Consider the following 26,272-nt stretch of genomic DNA (forward strand, 5'->3'; position numbering starts at 1 on the left):
AGAAATAGTGGGAATATATGACAAAGCGAGAAGGTTGTCAGCTGTGAAAATCAACTGCTTAAACCAGGACAGTGGTGCTCCTCTATTAAACTGAATTTCCTGGTCACAAAAATTTCTACTAGTTTGTCTATTAATATTTTACATATATATAAGGAATTACATACAATCTAGGTATCGGCTATTACACAGCCTATGCAATAAATTAATATGTAAATAAAAGATATTTGCACTCAAATAGTTGTTATAAAATTAGATATTCACATGCCAACACATTCAAGAGACAACCAGCCATCTGTGTAAAAATTTCTAGGCTCATTTGCAGCTCATGTGCAGACAGATGAGATCTAGCAGGGCAGGTGAACTCGCACACAGCTGTGGATGTGGCTGTCACTGTCTGCATATAGAAGTGGCACTGACACTGGGCATAAACAGACCTAAAGTAGAACGAAAATTTTTGCCCCTAAAAAAAAATTAAGAAACCCTGCAAGGCAACTATAAAAGCAGTTATCACTACTAACCTAAATCCTACAAGCATTTCTGCAGAGCCTGCAATGCTGTGAATGTGCTCAAGTTCAAAAGACAAAAGAACTTTTCCAGTTCATTTAAATACTTGCAAATGGATGTTTACACTCCACAGAAACAACAACACATATTCTGGTTTGCCTCTAAATACCAGCTGCTGTCAATCCAAGAGCAGAGAGAACACAATCAAAGTTACAATCCTTTTTACCACATTAATCCTCCTGCAACCCCTCAGCTGTCTCAGCACAGCCACTGCAGCAAGTGACAAGCAACATGTGACTTTTGGTGTCAAACAGTTTATGTATTAATGACTTGAATCTGGGAGGCAAGTTTAACACTCTCTCACTGAATTAACTGCACTTTCTAAAGAATCAATTTCAGATCAATATCTGTTATTTTTTCTAGTTAGTGGCAGGAGTGTGAAAGTCCAACGCTACATATCGTCCGAATGTGCGCTGCAAACCCTCCATCAGTAGCATTGCAAGCAATCTTAAAACTATTCCAGGAGATTCTCCACGTCCTATGGAAACATGGACATAGTCCAACTTTCTCAGCCAAATCTGAATTGTTTGTAGATGTGAAGCCCTTATGTTGTTGGAGACTTAACAGTCCCTGAATCTCTGGAGCTTCTCTACCATGCCCTTGTACTCCATTTCTAATCCTCCTTCCTGCATCCTACACAACGCAACCCCCTACCTTTCCCCAAAAACCTCTGCTGCAGCTGCCAAAGTCCTCTAGGTCTGCCTTTGAATCTGTAATTCCACGGGATCCGCTCTGACGGGTCACCAGGGAATACTAGCAGCTGTTTTGCAGGAAACGCCACATCTCCTTCTAATCACAGGCAAAAAAAGTAAAGCAATAGAGAGGCAACATGAGCTTCAGAGCCACAAACACAACGTGTGGGAAAAAGAGGCAAAACCACATTCCGAGTAGAAAGTCTCTTTGCGAGTTTTTGTCTCCACTCTCACACAAGATCAAGCACTCACTCAGCTCACAGCAAACCTTATTCACAACAGCTAATATGTTGCCATTAAAATACGCCAACCATACGTTTCCAGATGGACTGCAATAGTTTTGTACCCAAGATGATTTTTATATGATCCTGAAATTGCAGTTATCTCTAACCTGGATTACAAAAAAACCCCATTTCTTAGTATATCTCATCTACATCCATTCTTACCCAACATGCGCTACACAAAATTGATCAAGTGAACAGTTTTTGCCCAGTCAGTGTCTTCTCCATCAGTGAGAAACAGAAGATCGCAAAGGGAAGAAGTCACAATACAGCTTGAGCATAGAGAAAGATAAGCCTTTGGTCTTTCAGTATTTTCTTGCAGGTAGTTGAAACAAAACAAGAAAAAAAATCCCTCCAACCTTGTCAGAAGAGAGACACGAGAACTCTGTCAGCACCAGTCATTTTGAAACATTACTCTCATTTAGCACGATCTGACTTCCTGTATACAAGAGGCCTACAGCAAAAATCAATTTTAGGTTGACCCATGAATAACTCAGAGGCCCAATGCCATGTATTATAGCTTGGTGTTACACTTGGTAAAAACAGATGCAGTATAATGCTAAAACCCAGGAAGGTAATAAAGTTATTTGCTGTTAGTAAACATTTACAGAATAATAAAACTCCTTTTAAGCTTGTATTCATCACAACCCTGCAGTTCATAGCCCTTTTACTTAAAATAGCATAAAGTAACTGATCCAACTGCCCTTACCACAATATACATAGTGTTCGTTATTCCCCATTTACAGTATTTAAGCAGATGGTAATGAAACTAAGTATCCGATCCACATAACAATTCTGTTTCAGTAACATATCCCAGTCTAGTCAATGAAGATGTTGCCTATGGTAACTCCATATACCACCTATGCACAAATTTCAGTTTGTCTATTTTCAGCATATCCTGAGGTGTTTTGTTGCACAGCCCTTCGTTAGGCAAAGTTGAGCAACGCATACTTACAATTCCAGTAAATAGCAAGTGAAACCTGCCACCTCGGACTGATCCCAGTTCACAGTTTGCAAATGTACTTGGCATTAATTCTGAGAAAACCAAAACAGCAAAAAAACCCACACATGCCCAAAAAGCGACAGCCAGTGACCAGAAAACTGAACAACTAGGCTGCTTGCAGAAATGTGTCAACCTGCAGCAACTGGCAGCTGGTTCATAACAAGAGTACATAAACACCTTGTAAGCACTTTCATTTTGCAGCCACAGTCTGAAAAAAAAACCCTAACAAACCATGGTACGTGAGGTTAAGCAAAAATAAACTTGGATTTGATGCAAGCAAACGACAGCCAGAGCAAAGGTTAACTTTACCAGCTTTTCTGACAAAACACTATTCCAAGTCCAGCTGAAAAAGTTTGGAAATAATATCTGCAAACCGTTCCACCCTTCTTGCGCTGCGCACTGGAAAGGAAACAGCACAGTTGGTTTCATTTTGATACTTCTTGTAAACTGACAAAGGAAATAAACTGCCAGCTCAAAGCCCCGGACTGATCTGCGGCATAAAACGCAGCTCAACAATCGCAAGCTTCATTCCAGGTCAAATGACATAATTGGGAAATTATCAAGTGCTAAAATAACCACTGTTCTGCTGGTGTTTGTTTACAATAAACACAAGCTTCGCTTCCTGACACTAAACCCACTAAAACGATTCTCCATTTCACAAAGTCTACAAGTGAGTAGGATCAGCAAAATTATGTAAAACATCCTGCTAGAAGAAGAAATGTAAACTGAGCCACTTACAGAGAGGAGCAGGCTGCCAACTTAATCTGATTCTACGACGACTGTAAACATGTACTTTTGGAATGTGAAACTATTCACATTGCCACAAATGCCGTCAGAGAGAGGCAGCAGCGTGATTAGGTATTCTGCACACGGTAAAAAATCAGGCAGATGACCTGCTGCAGCAAATACCAGATCAGCGCTCGCACACACCAACTGTTTTGACTACAGGCACTTGCTAAGCACCAAGTTTCAGGTCCTACCAGTTGGACACCAGAACTGATCCTGTGCCAAGAACAACAAGCACTGAAAACGGCTGCAGGGTTTTTTACTTTCCTTTTTTTGCTTAAATAATTGTTGATACAACTCGAGTAGCTGCAGACATGAACCAAAGTGAAAAATTAAAAGCAGCAAAACCCCACAAGTGTATATTTAGAGCAAGACGCTGCATTTTTTCTTTCTGGATTCAGGAAAAAGGAGGAGGGTGTTTGTGTTTCACACAGTAGGATGAACCTGCTGTTTTCCTGAAAAATCTTTTATTTATGGGATAACTTGGCATTTGCCAGGGTAATTATAAGAGACAGGACAAATAATCCCTAGAATATCACTAAATTACACTTAAATGGCCAAACCTCTTAAAAATGACCAAATTCCACAAGAAGCCTCACACTCAGCATTTCCCAGAATATTTCCATTCCTCCTCAGTAGAAAGCATTAAGAAAAAAAAAAGAAATAAGGTTCAAACAGAACTCCAGCACAGCAAAAAAACCCTGCTTCAAATAGTGCAAGTAATTACACTAAATATAACATGAAACTGCTGGGTACTTGTCTGCTTCTTTTACAAGGATTGTGAGATCTATAAAGAGGGAGCTTCAAGGTATCCCTGATGTATCAAAGCAACAGGAAAATGATGGAGAGTGAATACCTTGCTCTGGTGACAATGTCAGTCTTCACAACACTGAGCTAGAAGACCTGGATTTAACACTGGTGTCAAGGCCTGTTTCTTCAGCTATAAATGGAGATATTAATGACTTAGAGTATTAACTTGATTTAAAAAAGAGTTGGAGATTTAAGAAGGAATTCATCACTTCCTGTAATGACACAATTCCAGACGTGTAATCGGCAATTGCCACCTGATGCACTGCTACAGCAGAAAAGCCTGACAATTTTCAGCTGTAAGTCATACATATTTCCCAGCTCTGCAATGCCAAAAATCCCTGGGCAAAAAAGAAGTAACAGAGCAGGTGGATCCCAGGTACACACTTAGAAGGACAGCCCCCACCAGCCTCCTGCACCAGTCCCTTAGCACTGGTCTTACTACTTGCTGACCAGTGGTAATGGTAGTTCCAGCATTTTTGCTGGTAGAGCAAGAAATGCATTTTCAGCCCAAACTCAGAGCAGGTTCATCAGGTGAAATGATAAAATACTTTTAGCAATCAAACAACAGTACTTGCCATAAATTACAATTCTGTGGGTGATTCTATGTGTGAAGAGAAACCTTTTATTCGGCTGTTTGTTGGAAGTAAGAAAAAAGTAACTTTACATTTAACACTAAAATACAACAAGATGAACACCACTTCAAACACAAATTTAAATGCAGCTCACCTGTTCATTCCTCCAAACACCAAACTTAAATAATTCTACTCCAGACTGTTTCAAACAGAAGTAAATTTAGTATTGTCATCCTCTCATGCTTTGTACTGTGTCACAGACCCGTTTCCTCAGGCCCCAGGCAGGTCTTTCATATTCAAGGTCATCTGATGACATGTATTTTAATTTACTCACTTATACTTATCAGTAAAATATTTCACTGTATCTCTAGTTCCACCTTTAATGATACTTACAAAACAATAACAAAAAAAGTAATTTATGTACATTGTTGTTTTAGGAACCCATTGGATGTTTCCCCTCATCTATCATACAACTATTACAGAAAACTGATACTTCTTCAGTGCTTTACTTAATCCAAAGAGATATAATGGCATTTCTTTGTACAGAAAAGAAAAGATAAGCCATGGAAGAGGGAGATGGGACTACTGAGGTGTTTGGCAAAAACAATGCTGTACTGCGACGCTGGGAAAAGAGGCTATCTTTTTTAGGAGACTTATGTTCCTGATCTGGTTTTGTGCATAATAGCATGTCAGATTTTATTCAATATCAAGATAACACATCACCAGCTCATTTTATCATTCCTTAGAAGAAACTTGTACAAACTCAGTAACTTTGCTGATATTAGCCCAGAATAGCAGCTTTGCAGGACTTGAATATAATCTATTGTTCAAACCTTCTGGCTTTTTCGGCTCTAACTATTATTTGGGATCCAAAACCAGCATCTGGTGAAACAATGTATTCCTTAACAAGCGGCTTTCTAATCAGAAAAATAATGAAGTATGTTTTTGTAAAAATCCATGGGTTTGATCCCTGAATTTGTTCCATCTCTGCTACCACGTGCTTCCCTGCTCCTAAGCACCATGTTTCATCCCGCATCCATGTCCATTGCACCACCACAAAAGAGATAGGATAAGCTCCGTCTATAGGTACATGTGTGACAACTGTCAGCACAAGCATGCTACTGCCACATGAGATACTGCTCTCTGGGACACGCTAACTAAGGTGTTCTCTTCACAGTTGTTATTTTTCACAAAATTGCTGAAACTTCATATTTTGGAGCAAACTCTGCAAAGAATTAAAAATTCTTTGGCAAAAGTGGCATAATCCCATAAGACTTATTTTATCATCATTATTACTACTACTATCATTATTACAATAGGAAACTCAAAATTTATATATGATTTTTTTTACTTGCTTTTCTGTGTTTGCCACTCCCCATGGATATTCCCAGGCATCAAATTAATCCCCTTGGAATACTCTGACATATTTTGATCTGTCCAACTAAGGACATGGTTTTATTCTGAAAATTGAATGAGCTTGTAGTTACATTTTAGTTTGCTTTATCAAACCCTGTTGCACAAGCAGCATAACTGTCAGTGCAGACTATTTCCTCATTCTAGATGTTATAGATAAATCAGCACACACATCTTTCAGGCACACTATTTGCCATAGGTAATAATAAAATCTATTCTTTAGAATGCTTCAGAATGCCCCTAACACACAGCCTCCAAAATGAATGTGCAAAATAATTTTTGAAGAGGTCACTTGCTCATGTTTCCTTCACTACACACAACAGCCTTTACAAACAAGAAACCAAATTCTCAGCCTTGTACAGAACAAAACTGAACAGACAACACCAAATGACATACCCAAATACAAAAGTGAGTTTGCAGGGCATTTTTTATGTGTTCCTCTCCCTTAAAAATCTATTGAATTCTATACTTATATGCAACTTAAGATCTAAAAAGTCACTTTCTACTTTAGCTTGCATCATTTATGACTTCTAACAGTGCAAATTAAAGAAACTCTGACCTACCCGTGCACTAATGAAATATATGTGAATCAGTCTCTGAGAGTCCAAGTGACAACTACTTCACATTCTGCCTCTGAATGTGCCTCTTAACCATTCTTTACTGCAATGAACTTCATGTATTACAAATTACTTGGTTTGGATAAACCATTTACCTGTTCATAATACAAACAGCTTTCCCATCATTGCCCTGAATGGGAGAGTGTGTTGTAAATCTACAATTTCGAATGTCTGTTCTACCTATATAGAAGATTTCTTTCAAATGGGCCTTTATTAATTTTTTTCAAGGCACTATATAATCAATAACAAATCAAGGCTTCCAAAATTTGTTGAAGCATGGCCAGTATTTCAGATGGTTTGTGAAGAAAGGTATTTTCCAAGGCCACACAGCAATTAGAGGGTGGACCTGATTTTAAGGGATTCCAAGTTTACTCACCCACTCATGTTGCCTCTGTCATGTATTACTGGGGCAAGAATGGCACAGGAGAAAGAGACAGATGACTTCCATTACAACTACCTACCAAGGTGCATGAGCTACATGATGTGGCACAGCTGTACAATTCAGCGTTCCCTCCTACCGCTTCCGATGCCTTGAACCAGCTGTCACGCAGTGCAGGTGATTCCAACTTCCTATGCATCCTCTCAGAAGCACACACATGCTGTGTTTTAGAAAAACTTTAAGGAAAAACATAAGCACGTAAACACTCACCAGCTGAAGACTCAGGATATTCTTCCTATGAGGCGTTCTAATTACGTTCTATAATTACTTACATAAGCTCATTGGAGGAAAAAAAAAAATCACTTCTCATTAAAACAAGGCATAGCTTAACTCAGAACAATTCTTGTGAGTTTTAACATGTACAGTAAGCAAACAAACCAAGATCATTAGAAGTCCAACTTGCAAGCAAGTCCCTACAAAGGAATCAGTTTTACCTGAAGACATTTAACTCTGAGCTCTCTCCTTCAACAGGAGGTCTCAGAGAATAAACATGAAACAAACATCTTTCCAAGGTATCAATGTTTGACATGTATCAGTTGGTTTTGATTTAAGCCACCTGAGTCACTTGGAGCATAGGTAAAATATTAGGATGATTATTTCCTACCAGGCTTAGCTGGTATTTTATAGTGCTAGAACCTGGCTTCATCCATGCTTGGTGTAACATGTCACTTCAGGTGGGAAGAATGAAAAGTACATCTGTTCGTTAAGACATGAGAATAGCCTTTGGTCAGCCAAGAAATGATTACAGGGGGAATAAGCTTGGAAGCTGACAGAAAGAAGAGAAAACAATTTTAAGACAAGGATTTCAAAGTGGGCTATTTATAGAGTCAACACTCAATTATCCATGGTCAGATTATCTGTACCAGAGATGCAGAAACTAATCAGCTACAGCTGGACTCATTAGCCTAGGTGCAGCTCAGTGCAAATGTTCCTATACTTCTAGGGACAGCATGGGTCCAGAAAACATGCAACAACTTTTTTTCAGCATAAGACTGAAGTCCTTTTTTTATCTAAAGTGAAGCTTGTCTCCATATGGCATTTCCAAAAGCAAGAGCATTGGGGAACATGGCGAAGACTCCAGGTAAAGCCACCACCTTGCAGCGTTACCTCCGTGCTCTGGGTCCCAAGAGTTTTACGAACTGAAGGGTAGTGTCAAGGCTGAGCTGGCTGCATGCACTCCTGCTATGCTGTGTCAGGGCTGTGCCCTCTGCCTGGGTGCTGGGGAGCTGAGCTCAGACAAGCACAGGATACTTGTGACAAAGCAAGAGCCAGGCACCAGCCAGCATGGCAAACACTGTTAAACCCAAGTACAGCTGGGATGGCCTCTCTACAGAGGGACTGAGCTGTGAAATCACTTGAGATTATGATTAACAGTTAAGTCATTTAAACCAGATATTCTAAATAAGGGAAAATTTAAAACTCTAGTGTTTTCCTAACTCTAAGAAAAACACAGCAACAGACAATACCAATTAAGCTTGAAACTGTTTTCCTGGCTACAATGCCAAAAGTGTAATTGTCAGTGAAATAAAAAGGTAGATAGGGAAGGAAACAGAAAAAAATTTAACCTTATATTTCCTACCTGCCAATTGCTGCCTCTGAATCAGACTATCTGTGTTCATGCTGAAGGGCTGAAACCTTTCTCCATCTGTCAGGAGACAGCAAACTCCAGAAGGCACTTTATGCTGTTTAGACTCTTCTGGAAGTTGTCTCTCCTTATCAAATTGATGACGTTCTAAGTTGAAAGAAATCCTAGTGTTTAGAGGTAACAAGAGATACTCCTAAATTGGAGGAGTCTGAGATTCAGTTTATTCTTTTTCCAGCAATTGGAGTCACTTGACCAAAGAGGCAGGGAAAGGACAACAAGCAGGATACTGGCATGAAAAGTCTCAGCTATAATCAGCTGACTCCAGCTTGATTACAGAGGAGGCACTAAACTCTGGATTTGGCAAATGGATCACAGAGCAAGTTTTTTTCTAAAGCTTTTTGCTGAGTCTGCCAACTGGTAGCTAGACAGTACAGCAGATTCAACCAGCAATGGCTAACAAGCGAACCAAAACCAGCCATGCCTGAGCTATCACCCCTGGGATTTGCTTACTGTATCTAAATACTGAGAGAAAGAAGTTTTTTTACACTGAAGAGCACAATGTGTAGCAGAGAATTGCTCGAGTAGTTTCAGATGATAGCAAGAAACAGAGGGTCACAGAGAGTAGGATGGGGTAGAGGAAAAGATCCCCTATCCTCACTAGAACATCACTGTAATGCTTGAGGAAATCTGCAGGTCCTACGTCTACAAGTTATTACGCCTCCTTTCCTTCTCTCCAGTCCTGAATGCATTGAATTTCCAGGTTGCTTAAGGTCTGAAAAACAAGTAATCTGAGAAAAACAATAGTTCAAAACCAGAATTCACCATGCTAGGTATTACTTATCAGACCATTCTGGCAGTTTTAGTTATTATTTCTCCTTATATTACAGATCCCTAAATACCTATTGCCTAAGAGGTGACAGCAGTGGAAATTACAGAAGGTTTATTGTCTTTCTTTGCCGTTTTACCTTAGGACATGAAGTTTATTCTCAGTAGTAGGAACTAATACATTTTGGAAGGTGTAACATTCAGCGAACAAAAATGGAAAACATGTCCTCCGCTGTACAGTATTTGCAGGTCTCATGTACCGTATTTATCTGGGATTACATACTAATGAGGACAGCAGCACAAGCACAGGAAGGGAAAGGACTTTATTTACTGTAAACAACTGGGAGCAGAGACTGTTGAACATTCAACAATTCGCACCAACAGAAAGTTTAAGTTTTCATCTCTTATTTGCTGTAACTAGATTAGGCCAGCACTCCCCTCCTTTTCCCCTAAGCCCTATCAAACTAGGAAAGACCATAAATACAAAACCACTGCACTAGCTCGCTGCCCTGCTGAAACTCTCAATTGCTGTAAGTTTTAAGGAAAGACACTCATGATATTTCCCCTTCCTGGGGGGCTACTGCACAGCAAATTTCAGCCTGTAACTTCCAGGTAGATTGGCTGCCTATCTGTCAAGCACATACATGCAAACCACACTTACATAAACTTTCCGCTCCATTACTGCTCCCCCCACCCCAAGATATCAGTTCTAGCCAGGAACTTGATTAGCAACAGACTGTGAAACACTTCAGAGGTAGCACTTACAAAAGGACAGTGAAATTTTATGGCCTGAAGGCTCCAAAGCAGCGTGGTGGCACTGGGCCTTGTGTGTATGGCTGCAGTCATACTGTGGATCAAACAGAGATGCAATTTCTATTTCTGCTCCGCCTCCCTTTCAAAACATTCCTGGCTCATCTCTGGCGTCAGGCTGGCATTAATCCATGTCTGAATGAGGGTGTACGAACAGGGACCATGAAGACTGTGTAACAACCTTGAGTCTTTCAGCAAGTGCTTCCTAGAAGTGGCTGCTCTCGTCCTGCAAGCACAGTGTGTATTACTGTTCCCAAAGTGGCCACATAGATTCAGTGTATTCAAAGAGGCTTGCTGAACCTGCTTTCACAAGCAATCTTGATTCACCCTGTCCCAGAGACCTCTCTCTTTTTAGTGTTTTTATGCCGATTTACCAGTCACAAATTTTATTCTGGTTAACTGCAAAATTATTAAATACTGTAGTGATACGGACTAATTTTGTATGACTTCTGTCTTCCTCTTCATAATTACGTGTCAAAATCTGTTACATAGTGAGTTTAGAACAACTTATTCTATCCTGGTTTTGTACTTTTAGTAAATATAAAGAAATGCTGGTCAGATACCCCAGGACATTTCTAGCTTTACAGAAATGAGCTCATTTAACAGCCACAGTATTTCACAGACTTAGACAGATACAGCCTCTATCAGATAATACTGGTTTCAGGTAAACAAGTAGCTTTTCTCCCACCCCTGAAAACTCTAATGCAGTTTTGTAGTGTCACATAGACATCATAATTATAGCCATTAAAAAAATAAAGTAATGGACATATAGGACTTTAAATTTTTCTCCTTCTAAGTGCATTAGTACAAATAGAAGGAGGTTGTAATCCATGCACATAGCAAGTAATTCAGCTGTAATTCATACTACAGCACAGCAGAGGTAAAGCAGTAATACTGACATTAAACCTGATACTATAAAGCTTGCAGGTAATCCCTCTCTTTCCAAGAACTGCACACTGAGAGAAATCAGATATATTTAAAGCATAATTCAGTATCATGAAAGTACTCACTTCCTTTAAATTTAAACTTGCACATCTAGAACTGTATCAAAGCTCCAAAAGCAAACACTCAGCAACTGACTTGTTCTTTATTTAAAAAGCTCTATGGAGTATGTATAAAAGGGACCTTAAAAAAGTTGACAGCTGCTAATTCAAGAGTCAGCAGTTTCCCATTACAGTGGCACGTTCTATTTAAATTGCTTTGGTACCAATGTCACGTTATTAATTGAATTAAAAAAGAAACACCTCTATGAATTACATATTTCTAAGACATCACCTATTACCAATGTAATCACGCACAGTTTGCACTACCACATTGTCACATGTGAAAGACATGTGGCAAACACAGAACATACAAATACACACTATGCATAAGGGAGAAATCCCAGTAACTTTACATGTCTAGCTAAGTTTCTAGTTACCTGCCCCTGTTTTTCTTTGACCTTTCTGAAGCAGCTGCAAGTGGAGCTTAGTGTCTGCTCACAAGTTAAAAATCTCTGCAGCAATCTGTGCAGATAAAAATAAAAATCACAGACTATATTAGACTCCAAGACTGTAAGCAACATGAGCAATCGTATTTGCACAACAGCATGCTGATATAGCTGGGAAAAAAGCATATTCATACTGCAGATAAGGAAGGGTCAAAGTTCTGGTTGTGCTTGAAGTTTCAGTATTGGCACTTCCTGTTCTGAGTCCAAAATACACTTAATTAAATCTATTTTGTCCTTCCATGCTAAAGTAATGAACTACTATCCCCCCCCCCCCCCCCCATGTATCTGCTTCTGATTTGCTCACTTACAATCTTATAAACCATAAGGCCAGTTTTAAAAGGTCTCCAGTCCACAGGAGGCATTGCCATGTTCAGCCACACAGCCCAGACCCGCACTCAGCCTTGCTGCAGAAAGCTCAGCTCAGGAGGAACCTCCCAGCATGGGGCAGCAGTTGCAAAGGTACCCTTGTACCCTTTAATGTCTCGGTGAGTTTGTAAACTGTAAGCTGCTGACAGCCCTTGGATAAGTGTCATTTTTCCATCAGCAGTCAGCTAGCTGAGGGATACTTTCACATACAGAGCTGACATTACACAGGTATCTAAAAACATGGATGTTTCTCTCCAGCAACAGCTGTATGCTATAAGGTCATGTGGCTCCTACAGCACGCTTATCATGCTGCTTGTCCTCAGAGGCATCAAACCAATTTGGGGTCTTCAGTGACCCAGACTCACATTCAGACTCCAGTGCAAAACCTAATCAGCAGCAGCTGCCCCTGTGTGCTGACAAGTTCACCCACGGGCACTCCAGAGCCCACCCCTGGCAGAGGCTGCTGGCTGGCTAGCAGGGTCAGTGGCACTGAGGCTGCTGGGAGAGGAGGATTGGTATGGGAGCTGCTGTCCGGGCACACCGGCAGCGGCGAGCAGCGCTCTGTAAACAGCAGACACATCTACTGACGCATGCTCCCAGGGGCACTCATCTGTCTTTTTTCTACCCTCCCTATTCAATGCAATGAGCAGGAAAAGCCCAAACAGCAAAAAGCTCATGGTTGGCAGTGTAAATGCAGAAATTTCGATTGTGAAAACCCCATTTCATTAACCACTTGATTCTTCTCCTGAGAAGTTGTCAGACTTCTAACGTAGTTTAGGAAGGCCTACAGAAAGCAAGTCCTTCAAGCAGACAAGGAGCCAGCAGTACCACAGCTTCACCTACCTCCAGTAATGTTACATGCCCTGTCCTTCTCTTTCAGACTCTAGCACTTACTGAGCCACACGGAATACACAGTAACCAGTAATCAAAAATTAATCTTCTGGGGACTAATTGTCTTTGATTTTTATACAGCAGTGTCCAAGTGGACCCAGAATTAAGATCCTGTTACAGTCAGCTGCTGGAGAAACACATAAGTTCTTTGTCACCTACTTTTCATCTTACAAGTACTCCGTACTCAAGTACAGATATCAGACCCATGGTGTCACGACCCAAAATAAAAAGCTACATCAACAAGTGGAGCTTTTGCTGCGGCACAGCGCTGTGTGTTAAAGCATCCTTCAGCCAAACCCTCAGCTAGCTGACTGCTCCTAGAAACAGCAGCTTCCCCATTAACCAGAAATACTTCCTTCGTTATCATTCTCAATATTTGGAATGGGAGTATTTTTAATGCTTACCCAATGCCATTACAAGTAATTTGTTTCAACCATATTTAAGGTAGCAGCCCCATACCTCTCCCCACATACATGCAACTCCTCTTGCAGCCTAGCTGTGGCTTGTCCACTAAAAGCAGCCAAGCCACCAAGTTGCAGCAGACCAGCATGGGACCCTAGTTTAAATGCAAATTTATTCTCACAGCTGTGTCCAATATGAAACACACTGACAAATGCAAGCTTACATTGTAAGATACTTACAAATGTTTTAGGATTAAATGCTACATATTTGCACACATGCATGGAGTGACGTTCCCCAGGAAATGAAGATGGAAGATTTTCTCTGGAGTGCTGCATTCCCCAGCTGCGCACCCTCCCTGGCTCTGCAGGGATCCCAGTGGGGCAGGACTGGGAATGGCCCCAATTTATTCAAGCTTGTTTCTTAATCACAGAATCCTCTGCCTGAGGCCTTGGAAGAAGACAGAATGTGGCTGGGAGTGAGGAAACAGAGAACCAGCAATCCTGGAGATTAGTTATGGTAAGGAAGCTCTTCAGCAGGCACTGTGCGTTCCTTCCAGACCAGCTTCAACAGGACAGAAGAACTGGATTCAAGACACCCTGACCCAAAATTGAGCCCAGAAACTTAGCCAACAGATCTTTGAAGGTGCCTGACTGTTGGTTTGTAGAGTTTCTCTAGTTTAATTTGAACATGGGGATAGAATTAAAAATAAAACAGGTTGTACGTCTGGGACATGTGCCTACCTAAGCAAAATAATCCTGAATGCTTCTGGGATTTGTGTGTAGGAAGGCAGTCCCTGCAGGTATACATGCCTCACAGAAAAGATAATCACTGAAAACAAGGAGTAATGAAACAAAATAAAATACGGAAGCAGAAATATGCAGAACAGAAGAGAAACAAGTAACTGGTATAGAAATAATAGGTAGGTAGTATCAAAATGTAAATAAATAATAAGAATGAAGTTTAAAAATTACAGAAAAAAAATAGGCTTATAAAAAGGTTCAGCAAAGCTGAGGAATAGAAGGCTGAAAGAAACTATAGTTTGTGTAGTATAGCCCCATCATTTTGCGGCTAGGATGTTACCCACTGCTAAGACCTATTCATACATCTCAGGTTTGTGCCTCTGGAGCAGCTGTCAAAGCACGCTGTAACACATAATCCGGGGATCCACAGGACTGCAAGGCTGCTGCAAAGTGAGTGGTGATTGCTACCTCACGTGAGCGTGTGATAAAAGCTGTATCACAGGTTTTGAATGGCCAGTAAGTCATTGCGTGGTTCTAAATGTTTATAACACAGGTTGGGCTAAGGAAGGGTTAACTTCCACACAGACATGCATCAGAATAAGGGGGTAAAAGGAAAGAATGCATGGTAGTCCTGCAAAAGTCTAGCAGAATTAAATTCAAAATAATTAATAATTGAAAATAAAACCCATCTTCTGAAAAGCAAAGCTAACGTTAGCTTTTGTTTAAGACACAGTCAGGATGTTGACAGCTTTCTGTATCTTAGTATTAGGCATCTTAAGAGATCCATCAATAGACTGCCTGAACCAAATGTTTCAGGAAGTGATAACCAATGCTTTCATTTTCAGTCTAAAAAGGAGAATTTATCAACAACATCAAGACACTTCTTTAAATATAAAAGGGCTCCTACAGTTGAGATGAAGACCAGAAACATTTACTTCATAAAATAACTTCTTTTAAATAGTCTTCCTTGTACAACGTGGCACTAACAGGGACAGTCTGTGCTGACAGACAAGTTCTGCACTCAGAGGATATATTGCACAGTAAATAATTATTTTCTAACTCTAGAATCTTAACACAGAAGTTTCAGCTACAGAACCCACAATATGTAAAAGGCTGAGAACAAAACAAGCCAACAGTTACAACTACAAACGATCATAGGGAATACATGGGAGGGGGAAGGAATTCTTTTTTTTTAAAGTATCACTCTCTTTGCTCATGTCCTTTAATTAAGGGACTAAAGAAACAAAGAGCAACTATGAGTGATTCCTCTGTAACCTGCTTCTTTTCAGCCTATAAATGTGCATCTGGTAATAGCAGTACTACATAAAAAACATTAAGGAGACTCCTATTTACCAATGTCTGGATATAGACATTAACTTGCCTGATGTCAGCACGAAGCTAGGATATCAAGAGTGTTCTTGAAAACAAAACATCTAATCTCTGTAGTTAGTTTTGGACTGATGGAGCTGGACTTGTCCCTATTGAAAAAAACCCAAAAGTGATATGGCCAGCTGCACTTTACAGTAACTTTTTTGTGCTGTGTGTCAGAAGAATATTCCCATAGAATTTTCAATAGGAGTCCCCAGATTTAAATATTAAGTGCTTTCCTGATGGACACTGGCACTACCAGACAGCTTGCACATTCAAGCTACTTGAGCCTGGGAACATTTCTTAGTACCCAGTACACGGAGACCGCCTAGTCTGGAATGTGTTCTGGGACTGAAACTTAAAAATGCAGAAGCAAGAATCTAATCTGCTGGGAGTATCCATGCTTCTTGCTACAGCTAAGCGGGCCTAAAATAGTGCCAAAATTAATTTTGTTTCCTCATACTGCTAGGTAGGTCAACATACAGGGTTGTTTTTTTTTTTTTCCCCACCTAGAAACAAGGCTACAGCTTCAGCAATTCAGCACCAGCAACAACAGAACAGTCTTCAGGCAAAAAACTTGACATGTCAGAGAAACCAAACTCCAGCATATATATTTGAGTGACAGCTGTATATGAAGTGTTTCAAATTTTTCTGTAATTGTATATCAATCTCACTCTGAGCTCCAAATCGGATTTCTTGTGCTTCAGTGCCATGGATATTTCAGCACCAAAAGACAGAAAAGGGGTGTTAGAGAAGTGCAAGTCAGAGCACTTAGGAAAGCCAACACTACTGATTTCGCTGGCAGAGGTGATTTCAGAAATATCTCTAAAACTCTAGGTGACTGTCTCTACAGATGGCTGGTAAAAACTACCAACAGGTATCTTATCTAAACCATATTTAGCAGAAAAGAGGAGTGGTGACCCAGATTTCTATGAACTCCAAATATCCTAACTCAACTCCAACAGTGCAAGCATCTGATCCATTTTCAGAAGCACACTCTAAGAAGCTGGGTTTGTGGCCTATAAAAAACTTCCACTACTCTTAAAGCATCATAGACCTTTATAAACAAATCAAACAATTGTTGTACTAACAAGTGGTGCTTGACAGGCACTCAGTTACGCTTACGATGCCCTATAGATCAGACTGATGCCTCAGTGCTCTCAGACTTTCACAGCAGCTCCTCCAGAAAAAGGCCATGGCATTCTGGCTTCTTGCTCAACATCTTGGAAATGGAAAGTAATGAACACAGGTTTAACTGAGGAGTGCTTTAGTGCTGCCCAGCTCTCTCCTAAAACTGTAAATTAGACTATTATTTCTGGGAAAGCCTAGAAGGCCTGGGATACATCCCTACCCCAAGATACTCCTGCTTGCCCAATTCATGCATCTGAGATTTGTCCCTATTTCAGGCATGGGGACAATTACTTCAATCCCTTTCACTTAATTGCAGTCAGTCCTTGCATGAGGTTTGCCAATCCTTTCCATATGGAGATGTATGATAAACACAGTTCTCTCTCATTCTTCATCAGGCCAAGGTAGTGTTGGCCATTTAGATGTCAACATGCATACAAGTGACATTTTAAAACTGGTTTCAAATACTGCAACAGCATAAGAAAAGACAACCTGCCATCTGCTTTCTTAGGGAAAAAAAAAAGTCGTCTTTTGAGAAAGTGCTTATTTAATGTCTAACACAGGATTTCTCTTGGTCATGATCCTTAGGGGTTCCTTAGAGGTGAGTTTCTCTTATTAAAATACTGAGGCAACAAACAATGACATTTTGTTTCCATTTTGAGTTGAACAGTTTTCTTGCTGTAAAACTTCTGAACTATCTAGGTCAGTTGAAGTAGCAAGCAATGACCACACTGTCTTTCCAAAATGTAGCTAGAATTAATATTGTACAATCACATAAACCCCAGTCCTTTCTTTCAATTGCTTATAAATGATGATGTCAAATGCTTGGGCACCTCACCAGTGCCATGGAGTTCAGCAGTACTGCTACAGGTGCAGTATCCTGCTTACCTGCTTCTAGGATAATGGATTAAACTAACCAACAAGGAATAACCATTCCTCCTCCAACATTTAAACCTGCAATTATTCAAGCAAGCTCATGGAGAGCTTCAGTACTTCTCTCACGCAACTTTTTCCACTGCTTTAGGGCTCTGAAGCTTTTGAATATCTTTAAAGAATATTTATATGTTAAATGATACATAAAGAGCTAACGAATGCAAAGTAAAATATCCAAAACAGTGTTTATCTTTCAATGCTGTATATTGTAGCGGTTTCCTAAGTTTATTACTTTTGTCCTCACACTCATATAGCTTCCTTAAGGTGTTATATGGAAAAGGCATCAAATGTGTCCTTTAACAACTTAGAGCAAACAGGATAAAATTTGTTGCTTGATGCGTGCAGTGCCACATATATCTTCACAAGCACAATATAACCTTTCTTAGCTGTGCAATTCCACAATCCCTTGTCCTAGTTACTATCTCTTACTGACTTAATTCAACTAATAATAAAGGGTTTATTTCAATTAGCCTCTTAGTCTGGCATTAAAATCAGTGATTTAGATTTAAATTAAATTCACATGATTTCCACATCCTGTGGGTATGCACGTTTTGACAGTACTGCAAGAATGTACTGTGAGTTACACAGAAGTTGATTGAAACCATCAAACCAGTATTTAATTGCTTGCTGACATGTATATCAACATTGGCTTACAAATAATAGTCCAGAATGGATTTATCTGAGCATACAAAAGTACACTCAGGAAACACATTTTTAAGTCACCTGCATGCATGGGAGGAATACAGGTTTTATTATTACGTTTTTAATTCCTGAATCACACATCATAGCTTTTTTCCATTATTTGACTTGCAACGTAACATCTGTGCAGTCTCATTAAATACATTTGCTCATATCATGTGCAATAAAAGCAATCCATAAGTAAAATTCACAGTTTTTGCAGAAACTTGTATTCAACCTATCTCTTCCCTCCTGAATTCAGTGCTGCAGAAGGCAGCTGGATATGCATTCCAGCAGCCCTCACCATTGTGCCCCCAGTTTAATTCTCATTTTCTATAATTTACAACTTTAATCCTATTCAGTCAGAATATGTGGAGTTTTAGAATTGTCCTTCTACACTTTCTCTGTCTTTTGATAATATTAACAGGCTTACTCCACGTACTAAAATTCAGTCTCTACCACATCCCCTTCAGGGCTGTGAATTTCCGTTAGAGATAAGCATCATTTTTTTGGGGATGCCACCACCGATTCTTAGATATATCAACAGTCTGTAGATACCACCTACCAAAAAATACTCAAATCTGATCAGGCATAGCCCAGAAAAATGCCACTTAAAGATTAATTCAAACCGTAAATATTTCATCTTCAAGGTCAGGTGTCCTTTTCAAAAGATATGCTTTAAGATTGCAGTTTAGATAAGACAGGCAGTGCTGATTTAATAATTAATTGCTGCTGCTGTTCTCTTTTTAAGTGCTACTCTGAACCACACATTCTCCCTGCTTTTATCTTGCACCACCTCTGGCAGTTACTTGCTGCCCTGATGGGTGAGCTTAGCTTGCTAAACCATCTGAAAACTAACCAAAGAAAGGGGAAAAAGTGCAAAACCACAAATAAATCAAAGTGAATAGCTTTCTCCTATTATTTAATAGGAACTGAACAGTGTCACTACAGGGTGAAATGAGCAGTAGCAGTAAAGGTAAGGAAGAGGATCCTAGGCCTAGGCAGGAAGGGCAAGATGGGAGGAGCTGGCTCTGCCCTCCCTGCAGCTGTGTGCAGATGCCCATTAGATGCCCAGTGAGCAACAACCTGACACAGTGGTAGCCAAAACAGCTGTAAAAAGAGTACCAATATCACCAACAGAGAAAACATCCCAGAGAAACAATAACATTTTAAAGCTACTGAAGGTTTTGCTGCTGTTGAAACAGGCTCTTGCTTACTTTACAAGGACTGCAGTTGTCACACGACCTGGGGCTGCTCTCAAAGCTGAGCCTCCAAACTGTGTTGTCTTCCTCCAACCTAGCATTGAGGCCCAACAGTTTATTCCCACAAAACAACACCGACTGCTGTACCGTTTATAACGGTGTTATTTTGGGAAACAATGGCAAGTGTTGACAGTCTGGCATCAATCACCTGATACTTGTACCTCACTGGCTGGTCTTAGCTAACCTAGCTGCCTGCAGCTACAACCCTCATAGAGCAGAGAAGACATGACAAATGCGGTGAGAATGAGTACCTCTCTCTTCATACAGCAGTATTTTGAGAAACATGATCAGGAGTCTATGAGGAACTGGATACAAAAGGAGAAAAACTCTTCATCCATTATTGCTGGATATCACCAAGAAACAGCGTGCTTCATTTTCAAGTACAAAACACTAGAGTAACTTAGAGCTGCTGGGCCTACTGGACACTACAGACAGACTTCATCAGTAACTTCTACACACCTAAGAATACATAATTAGAGACTAACACAGAAGCACAGGGAATTCGTTATAATGCTTCTATATTCAGTGTACCTTGCTAGAACTGGGACTCAATGCTGCCATACCCTACTTATAATACTAACACATTTCATCACAAAACCTATTAATCCAGCCACTGAAAATTCTCTAGAACCTAAACTTTTAAATAGAAATGTTTTGCATGTTTACTTTGCCCCAAAGTTTTTAAGTAAAAGATGAATTAGAAATACAACAGTTAATTTTCTCTCCTAATTTTTCTAGTTAAATAGGGAATTTAAACCCTAAAATCTCTGCATATTAAAACAAACTGGTTTTGCTATATTAAACCAGTAAATCAGCATGGAATAAATGCAACATAGGTTATCCACCAAAAGAAAAAACAGTATGAAGGAGAGCGATGGATTGCAATCAAGGTTAAAAAAGCAAACTGCTACAATATGAGAACTTTTCTTTAAATGGCTAATTAATAAAAACACAACCAAACATGACTGCAATTAACCTTTTACTCTAGATTAATATCGACTAAGATGAAACATTTTAATGCAAGAGTGTGGGTTACATTTGAAAATAGTTTAGTAAATTTTGCCATCGGTACAATCTAATGTTTCTAGGAATCCAAGTTGTTTTTATCAGACAGCCAGCTGCAGAACTACATTAAGTTCTGGAAAAACTGGGAAAATCACCATTCATATGCTTTCAAAAGCTTCCCAAACACGTGAATGGAAGCTGTGTTTGGATGGCAAAAGTCAAATAATTTTGAAACTAGATTAAAGGAAGGAAGTAGTGACTTATTTGCAGTGTAACTTTCTATTCCACATAAACCTGCTTGTGCCTACTGACCAAGATTTGGTCCATGCTTACAAGCAGGTGCTAGTGCAATGATGTATTATGAAGTAATCTTTAAGCAATGAACTACAAGCAACTGCTTTAAGGAATGTTCTTCCTGCACTCAGCACTAGGAAAGGCAGTGCTGATTAATGGAGAGAGGTACTGCTTGGCCAGTGGAGTCCCACAGCATGGAGGAAGCAGTGAACATGAGGGAATTCTCCTGAGGAAGGTAAAGCAGATGCTCTTACATTGTGGTGAAAATGTAAGGCAATAAAATAAATAACTTGCTCAGCCTTTCCTCTTGTCATATTTTTTAATGTAATTAAAATAAGCTGCTAAATGTCAGTGTAATGATATGAAAATTCTCTTTGCTTTCACTTCCGTAAACCTAATACTGAACGACTACCTCACCTATAGATCTCTATGCTGCCTTCACCTGAAGGTAAGCCTATGTCTCCACGTCCATATCACATAATATATGCAAAGCCCACATGATAACATCTTACTTTTTGTAATAATACTGATTCTCAAAATTTCATCATTCTTCCCATTTACAGAGAAACCAGCAGACAAAAGGTATTTTAAGCCACAGCACAGCTTCCTATACAATACACAGCATAGCTGTCATTTTTCAGTTTAAACAAGTTATTAATCACTACAGCTTCACCCAGCAACACATCTTATGCATATCTGTAGATGATCTAATTAGACTTCTTGGTTTTAGTTTAAAAAAAGGAAAGTTTAATTTTTGCAAACAGCTGTACTTTTTTTTTTAAAACAACACGACCAGACAAGATTTCAAAATTTCTAGAAGTATCTTTAGGTGATTTGAATCACTTAATTCAGCTTAATACAATCACAATTCAACTTAATACATCTAGCCCCAGTCTCTAAAGGTGTAAAAAGTAGCATCAGGTAATATTATGTTGACAACACTTTATCCTCTGATATCCCTGTTCAAGGAATGGTGCCAGCTTGGTACTGTGGCCACTCAACTTTATAAAATCTTACAAAACTTACATAGATGTTCTTGACAGAAACTTTGCAGACACAGAGCCCCAAAACCATTTCTCTCAAAGATGAACAGTAGACATCTTGCTAATCAAGGGGAGCCCAAAGAACTCAGCTACACCTGCATAACATAACACGCTTATGCTGTATCCACGGCTTTCCTTCAACTTGGAGGGTTGAATTATTAGAAACAAACCAACCTCTCCCAAACTAACCATTAAATGGAACATTTTAAGAAAGAACTGGGACTGATCTGCATGGTTCAGCTGAAGCTGAGCTTTAAAGCAAAGCATATCAGAAATAAAAGAATGGCAAAACTTAACCAGTAAAATGAGCTTAGGTTAGTACTGATGCTGTCTCATCCAGTGCAAGCATCTTGTGTGAACTGCACTAAGAAAAAAAGCCCCTAGCTTAAAGTGGGGAAATCAAAAAAACCCAGAGCCAGGCAGGGTGAAACAGAGCCTTTAAAAGCCCAGCACAGTTTGCAACACAAACACTGAGTAGAGAGAAGCTTCCTCTTTGAACGAAGCAAGGTCTGACCCCTTCCTGTGTCACAACTGTCCATGCTTACTTAATATGTTTTCTACTGGCAGTAAAACAAACACTAATTCTATCAGCTTCACAGACACGTGTATCAAAAAAGACACAACATTGATATTACACCCAGTTTCAGAGGTGATAGAAGATGTATTTGAATGAGGGCCTTCAGATCTTTGTTGTCTGGACTGCCCTATAAGGTTACTTGTGAGGAAATAGCTTATAATTTATACTTTATAAATCAGGGTTTTAAAGATGATACTGTACTGCCACATAGGAACACAAAATGACTGCTCTAAAATTTACAAGAAAAACACAAAAAGACCATTAAGGAAATGCTACCTTGGCATCCAATGTAACTCCAAATGTATGCTTTACAAAGCTGAGTTAGCTAAACCTCACTTTATGCATTCATTTCCTCCACAGGCATAAAACGTCCAGGTCAGATCTTCAGTTAGCTGACTCTTACAAGTCACACACACAAGTTGCATATGATTATGTTAACTGAAACGAAGGCAGCTATAATACTTTTCCAAGAAGATTTTCTCATAAAAGAAATTGCAAAAAAATGAAAGTAGCAGTGGACCCCTCAAAATCCTGTTTGGGTAGATTTGAGTGGAATACAGTTTGTATTTGCCAAAGCTAAAGAGGGAAGTGTGGAAAGTAAAGGTGTGATATGCTGCAGCAGCAGAGATGACAGTTTTGTTAGATCATAAACATGTAAAAGCATCACTTGTTTTACTTGCTTAACAGTTGATATTATGCAACTCTGACTGCAGAGTCAGCTGGCATATGTTCTCTTGCCATCAACCAGAACTTTCCAGTAGATATTCTAACTTTCCTTAAAAATCAAACGAAAGAAATATAGTGTTGTCTTTTTTGTTTTGAAAGAATAAACTACCAAAAAAGAATAAAATCAATCCAACCCTATGTTAAATGTTAAACTTAAAGCCCAAAACCAAGCCACAAGGCAATTCTACTAAACTTACATTAAACTAAGATAGTTTAAAACCTGACAATCTTTCAGTTTTATTAAATGGAACTATGGAGTAAAAATCAGAGAGTAATTAATGGTTAAAACAAAGCCTTGCATTAGGCTGGCTGGATTTTTAAGCATCAGTGGTGTGTTTCTACAGCTCTCTTTCCAAACCATGATACTTGTATCAGTTATTTGAACTTTGTTTCATCTCAGTGATACTATCTAGCTAGAATTGTCACACCCGGACCTGCGAGTTCAAAAACAAAACCAAACCCAAGTGGTCTGCTTAAACAGTTGTTTCTGGTACAAATGTTGGCAACAGCTTTGCAATTCCTTCATGTAACTGCATCAGGCTATTAGCAACTGGAAATAAATCAGTTCTAGCACAGCACTAGCGAGTAACTTGAATCCCTCCCTATGGATGAAAGCAGAGCAGAAGAGACTAAAGCCAACTTTGCCAGGTTTCACCAACACAGAACTCAGAAACACAAGGGAGAAAGGAACTGCACCTTTTCCTGCCTGCATTTCCATTTTGACTTTTCGGCATGTGAACAACAAATAGGCCACTCACAGGTTCAAGACGACTGGGCACCCCCAAATTGGGACAGAAGCAGGATTTCAGCTTTGTTCCCTTATCCCTCTCTAGAACCATTTGCTGCAAGTGCGAAGAGAGAAATGTGATGGAAAGGCAGGGAAGCACGTGGATAAAGCTGGCATACAGTGTTGAAGAGGAACAACCTCAAGAGTGTGCACAGGCAGGAGATTCACCTGACCCACACTAACAGTAAGATAAAATCTTTTCAAATGTTTGTTTCCAAGAACTTCAAAACTGGGGAATGACTGAATAGGTACAGCACTGATCTCAAAACTACTAATGGCTGTGAGATGCGGCAGTCCAGTATTTGTAGTTTTGTTTCATTAATTTATAAAAATAAACCAGGGTGAAAGTTGTAACCATAACATGGACTGGATATGAGAAAATCCTGACCTCTCTTCCCCGTTTTCCTTTAAAAAAGCCCCAACAAAACCTGCTAAGCATGTTCCTTGCTGCAGTACTGCTGTTAACTTTTCATTCTTGCCCCTTCTTGAATACAGACAGGCTAATTTTGATGTGATCTATTCTCAGTCTGCAGGTAAGCCTTATGGAGCAGTAGGGATCTAGATCATGGAAGAGAAAAAATCCCAAAACATTCCAGTTCTTCCCAAGACTGACAAACAGACACTAGATGAAGTTTTCACAACTCCCAGGACTCCAAGCTAGGAAATGCAGACTGTGGCCTGGGGCCTTGTAACACATCCTTGTGCACATCCTTCTTCTGCTCTTGGGGGAAAGGGCTATATGTATAACTTTATCTATCTATCTACATATATATACATATATACACACACACATATATACGTGTATGTATGAGTCTATGTATGTAGAGAGATTTTTAGTTTGGGGTTTCCCCATTTACCTCTTTTCAAGAAAAAAAACCCTGACCTCAATAGGGCAAATGTTACAGGGCATCTGGGGTTTAATCATGCCACGTGTTAGGGAAAATTTAACTCAGCCCACATATAGCACAGCTGCCAGACCAACTGGACATGAGCTGTGCAGCAATGAGACAGACAAATCTAAGGGAACACTCAGGCTTTGACAACCAACCCACTCCTGATAACTGCAGCCTGAGCATCCTGTCCTCAAAATTCTTTATATTCAGGACACACCAGTAGGTCTCGCTGATCAAAACATAGGAGCTGGTATTATGGCTTTTCCCCCAAAAAATATCAATTTACAATTGTCTGACAATTCAGTGACTGGTTTTATTTCTTTTTATGACCAGCTACTTACTTAGACTTGGTTCTGAAAGTGGATTTGTTTTTAAAATTCTGACTGATAAAATACTAAATATTTCTTAATATTTTTTATTAAAAAGCCATTTTAATTCTCCAAACAAACAAAAGGTGCTGAACCCCAATTAGATGACTGCTTACCTGATTAAAGCACTCATCTTGCTGTAACCAGTGTGAACCTGGATCTTCTCTACAGAAAAGGGCTCTAACTATGAGGACAAAATACTGTGAAGGGTTTTGAGGGGGTTTGCTCTCCCTCTCTCCCTCCCTCCTGATGAACTTATTTCAACCTTTTATAAATATATTTCCCAAACCACAGACTGGATCCCAACTGAGATTCGTTCTGGTCAAAGTTAGGGATTAACTCTCTCTCTTACTCTGTTCAACAGCTATTTAATTACTTTATGCAAAATAAAAACATCAAAAGGAGGGAAGAAATCGGTGTGGACTTGAACTTGTGTCTTTCAGTAGCAGAAGCACCCAGTTGGTCCCTCAGCCTGCAGGAAATTTTGAGCCTCCCTCAACCCTTTCCATTCCTTTTCCATACAAGACACACAATTCGGAGAAGCAGGCAGAGCCATGCAAGCATTGTTGTTCCTCCACTCCCTGGCAGATGGGATATCAAAAATCATTTATTTATGGAAAGGAAAACACAGTCCATGTGAGTGATTACAAATACCCATGAACACCATGGAGCCTGCTCAAGGTGCTCTTGATTCAACTCACCTCAGATTAGGGAAGAAAATCGTAAGTAAGATGCCTCACATGACATGTTAACTGTTGTAATCTCCCCATTAGTGACTAAAGGATCAGATATCATTGTGCAGATCCGGACTTTTGTTTCTTCTGTTTTTTCCTCAGTCTCCTAAAAGAAATATGTTACCTTTGGCCAAGTGCAACACTTCACCTCTACCCGTATAAAATTTATTTTGGTACGAAAATAAGAGAAA

The 26,272-nt window shown here is 39.6% G+C and overlaps 1 protein-coding gene across 6 annotated transcripts in view; it reads right to left on the minus strand.

The window, feature by feature from the left end:
* Positions 1-26,272, minus strand: part of ATXN7L1 (ataxin 7 like 1) — a 112,931-nt gene that overhangs the window by 35,376 nt on the left and 51,283 nt on the right. Inside the window, exons 1-2 of one of the 6 annotated variants that reach the window (XM_057417884.1) lie at positions 3,279-3,477; positions 2,850-2,939 (exon numbers count right to left, since the gene is read on the minus strand). The exons of 2 other annotated variants lie outside the window; for them this stretch is intronic. Coding sequence is in view for 2 of the 4 variants with exons in the window: in XM_057417880.1 (XP_057273863.1) it covers positions 8,757-8,796 (40 nt within the window). In the remaining 2 variants the exon portion in view is untranslated. Of the gene's footprint in view, positions 1-2,849; positions 2,940-3,278; positions 3,478-8,756; positions 8,883-26,272 lie in introns of those variants that run through there. 3 more of the 6 variants (XM_057417880.1, XM_057417879.1, XM_057417883.1) reach the window with 3 other exon arrangements.

This window comes from Pezoporus wallicus, unplaced genomic scaffold (assembly GCF_028554395.1).
Source record: "Pezoporus wallicus isolate ANWC-B61680 ecotype Strahan unplaced genomic scaffold, APGP_CSIRO_Pwel_v1 contig_5542, whole genome shotgun sequence".
In the NCBI taxonomy this organism is placed as follows: Eukaryota; Metazoa; Chordata; class Aves; order Psittaciformes; family Psittacidae; genus Pezoporus; species Pezoporus wallicus.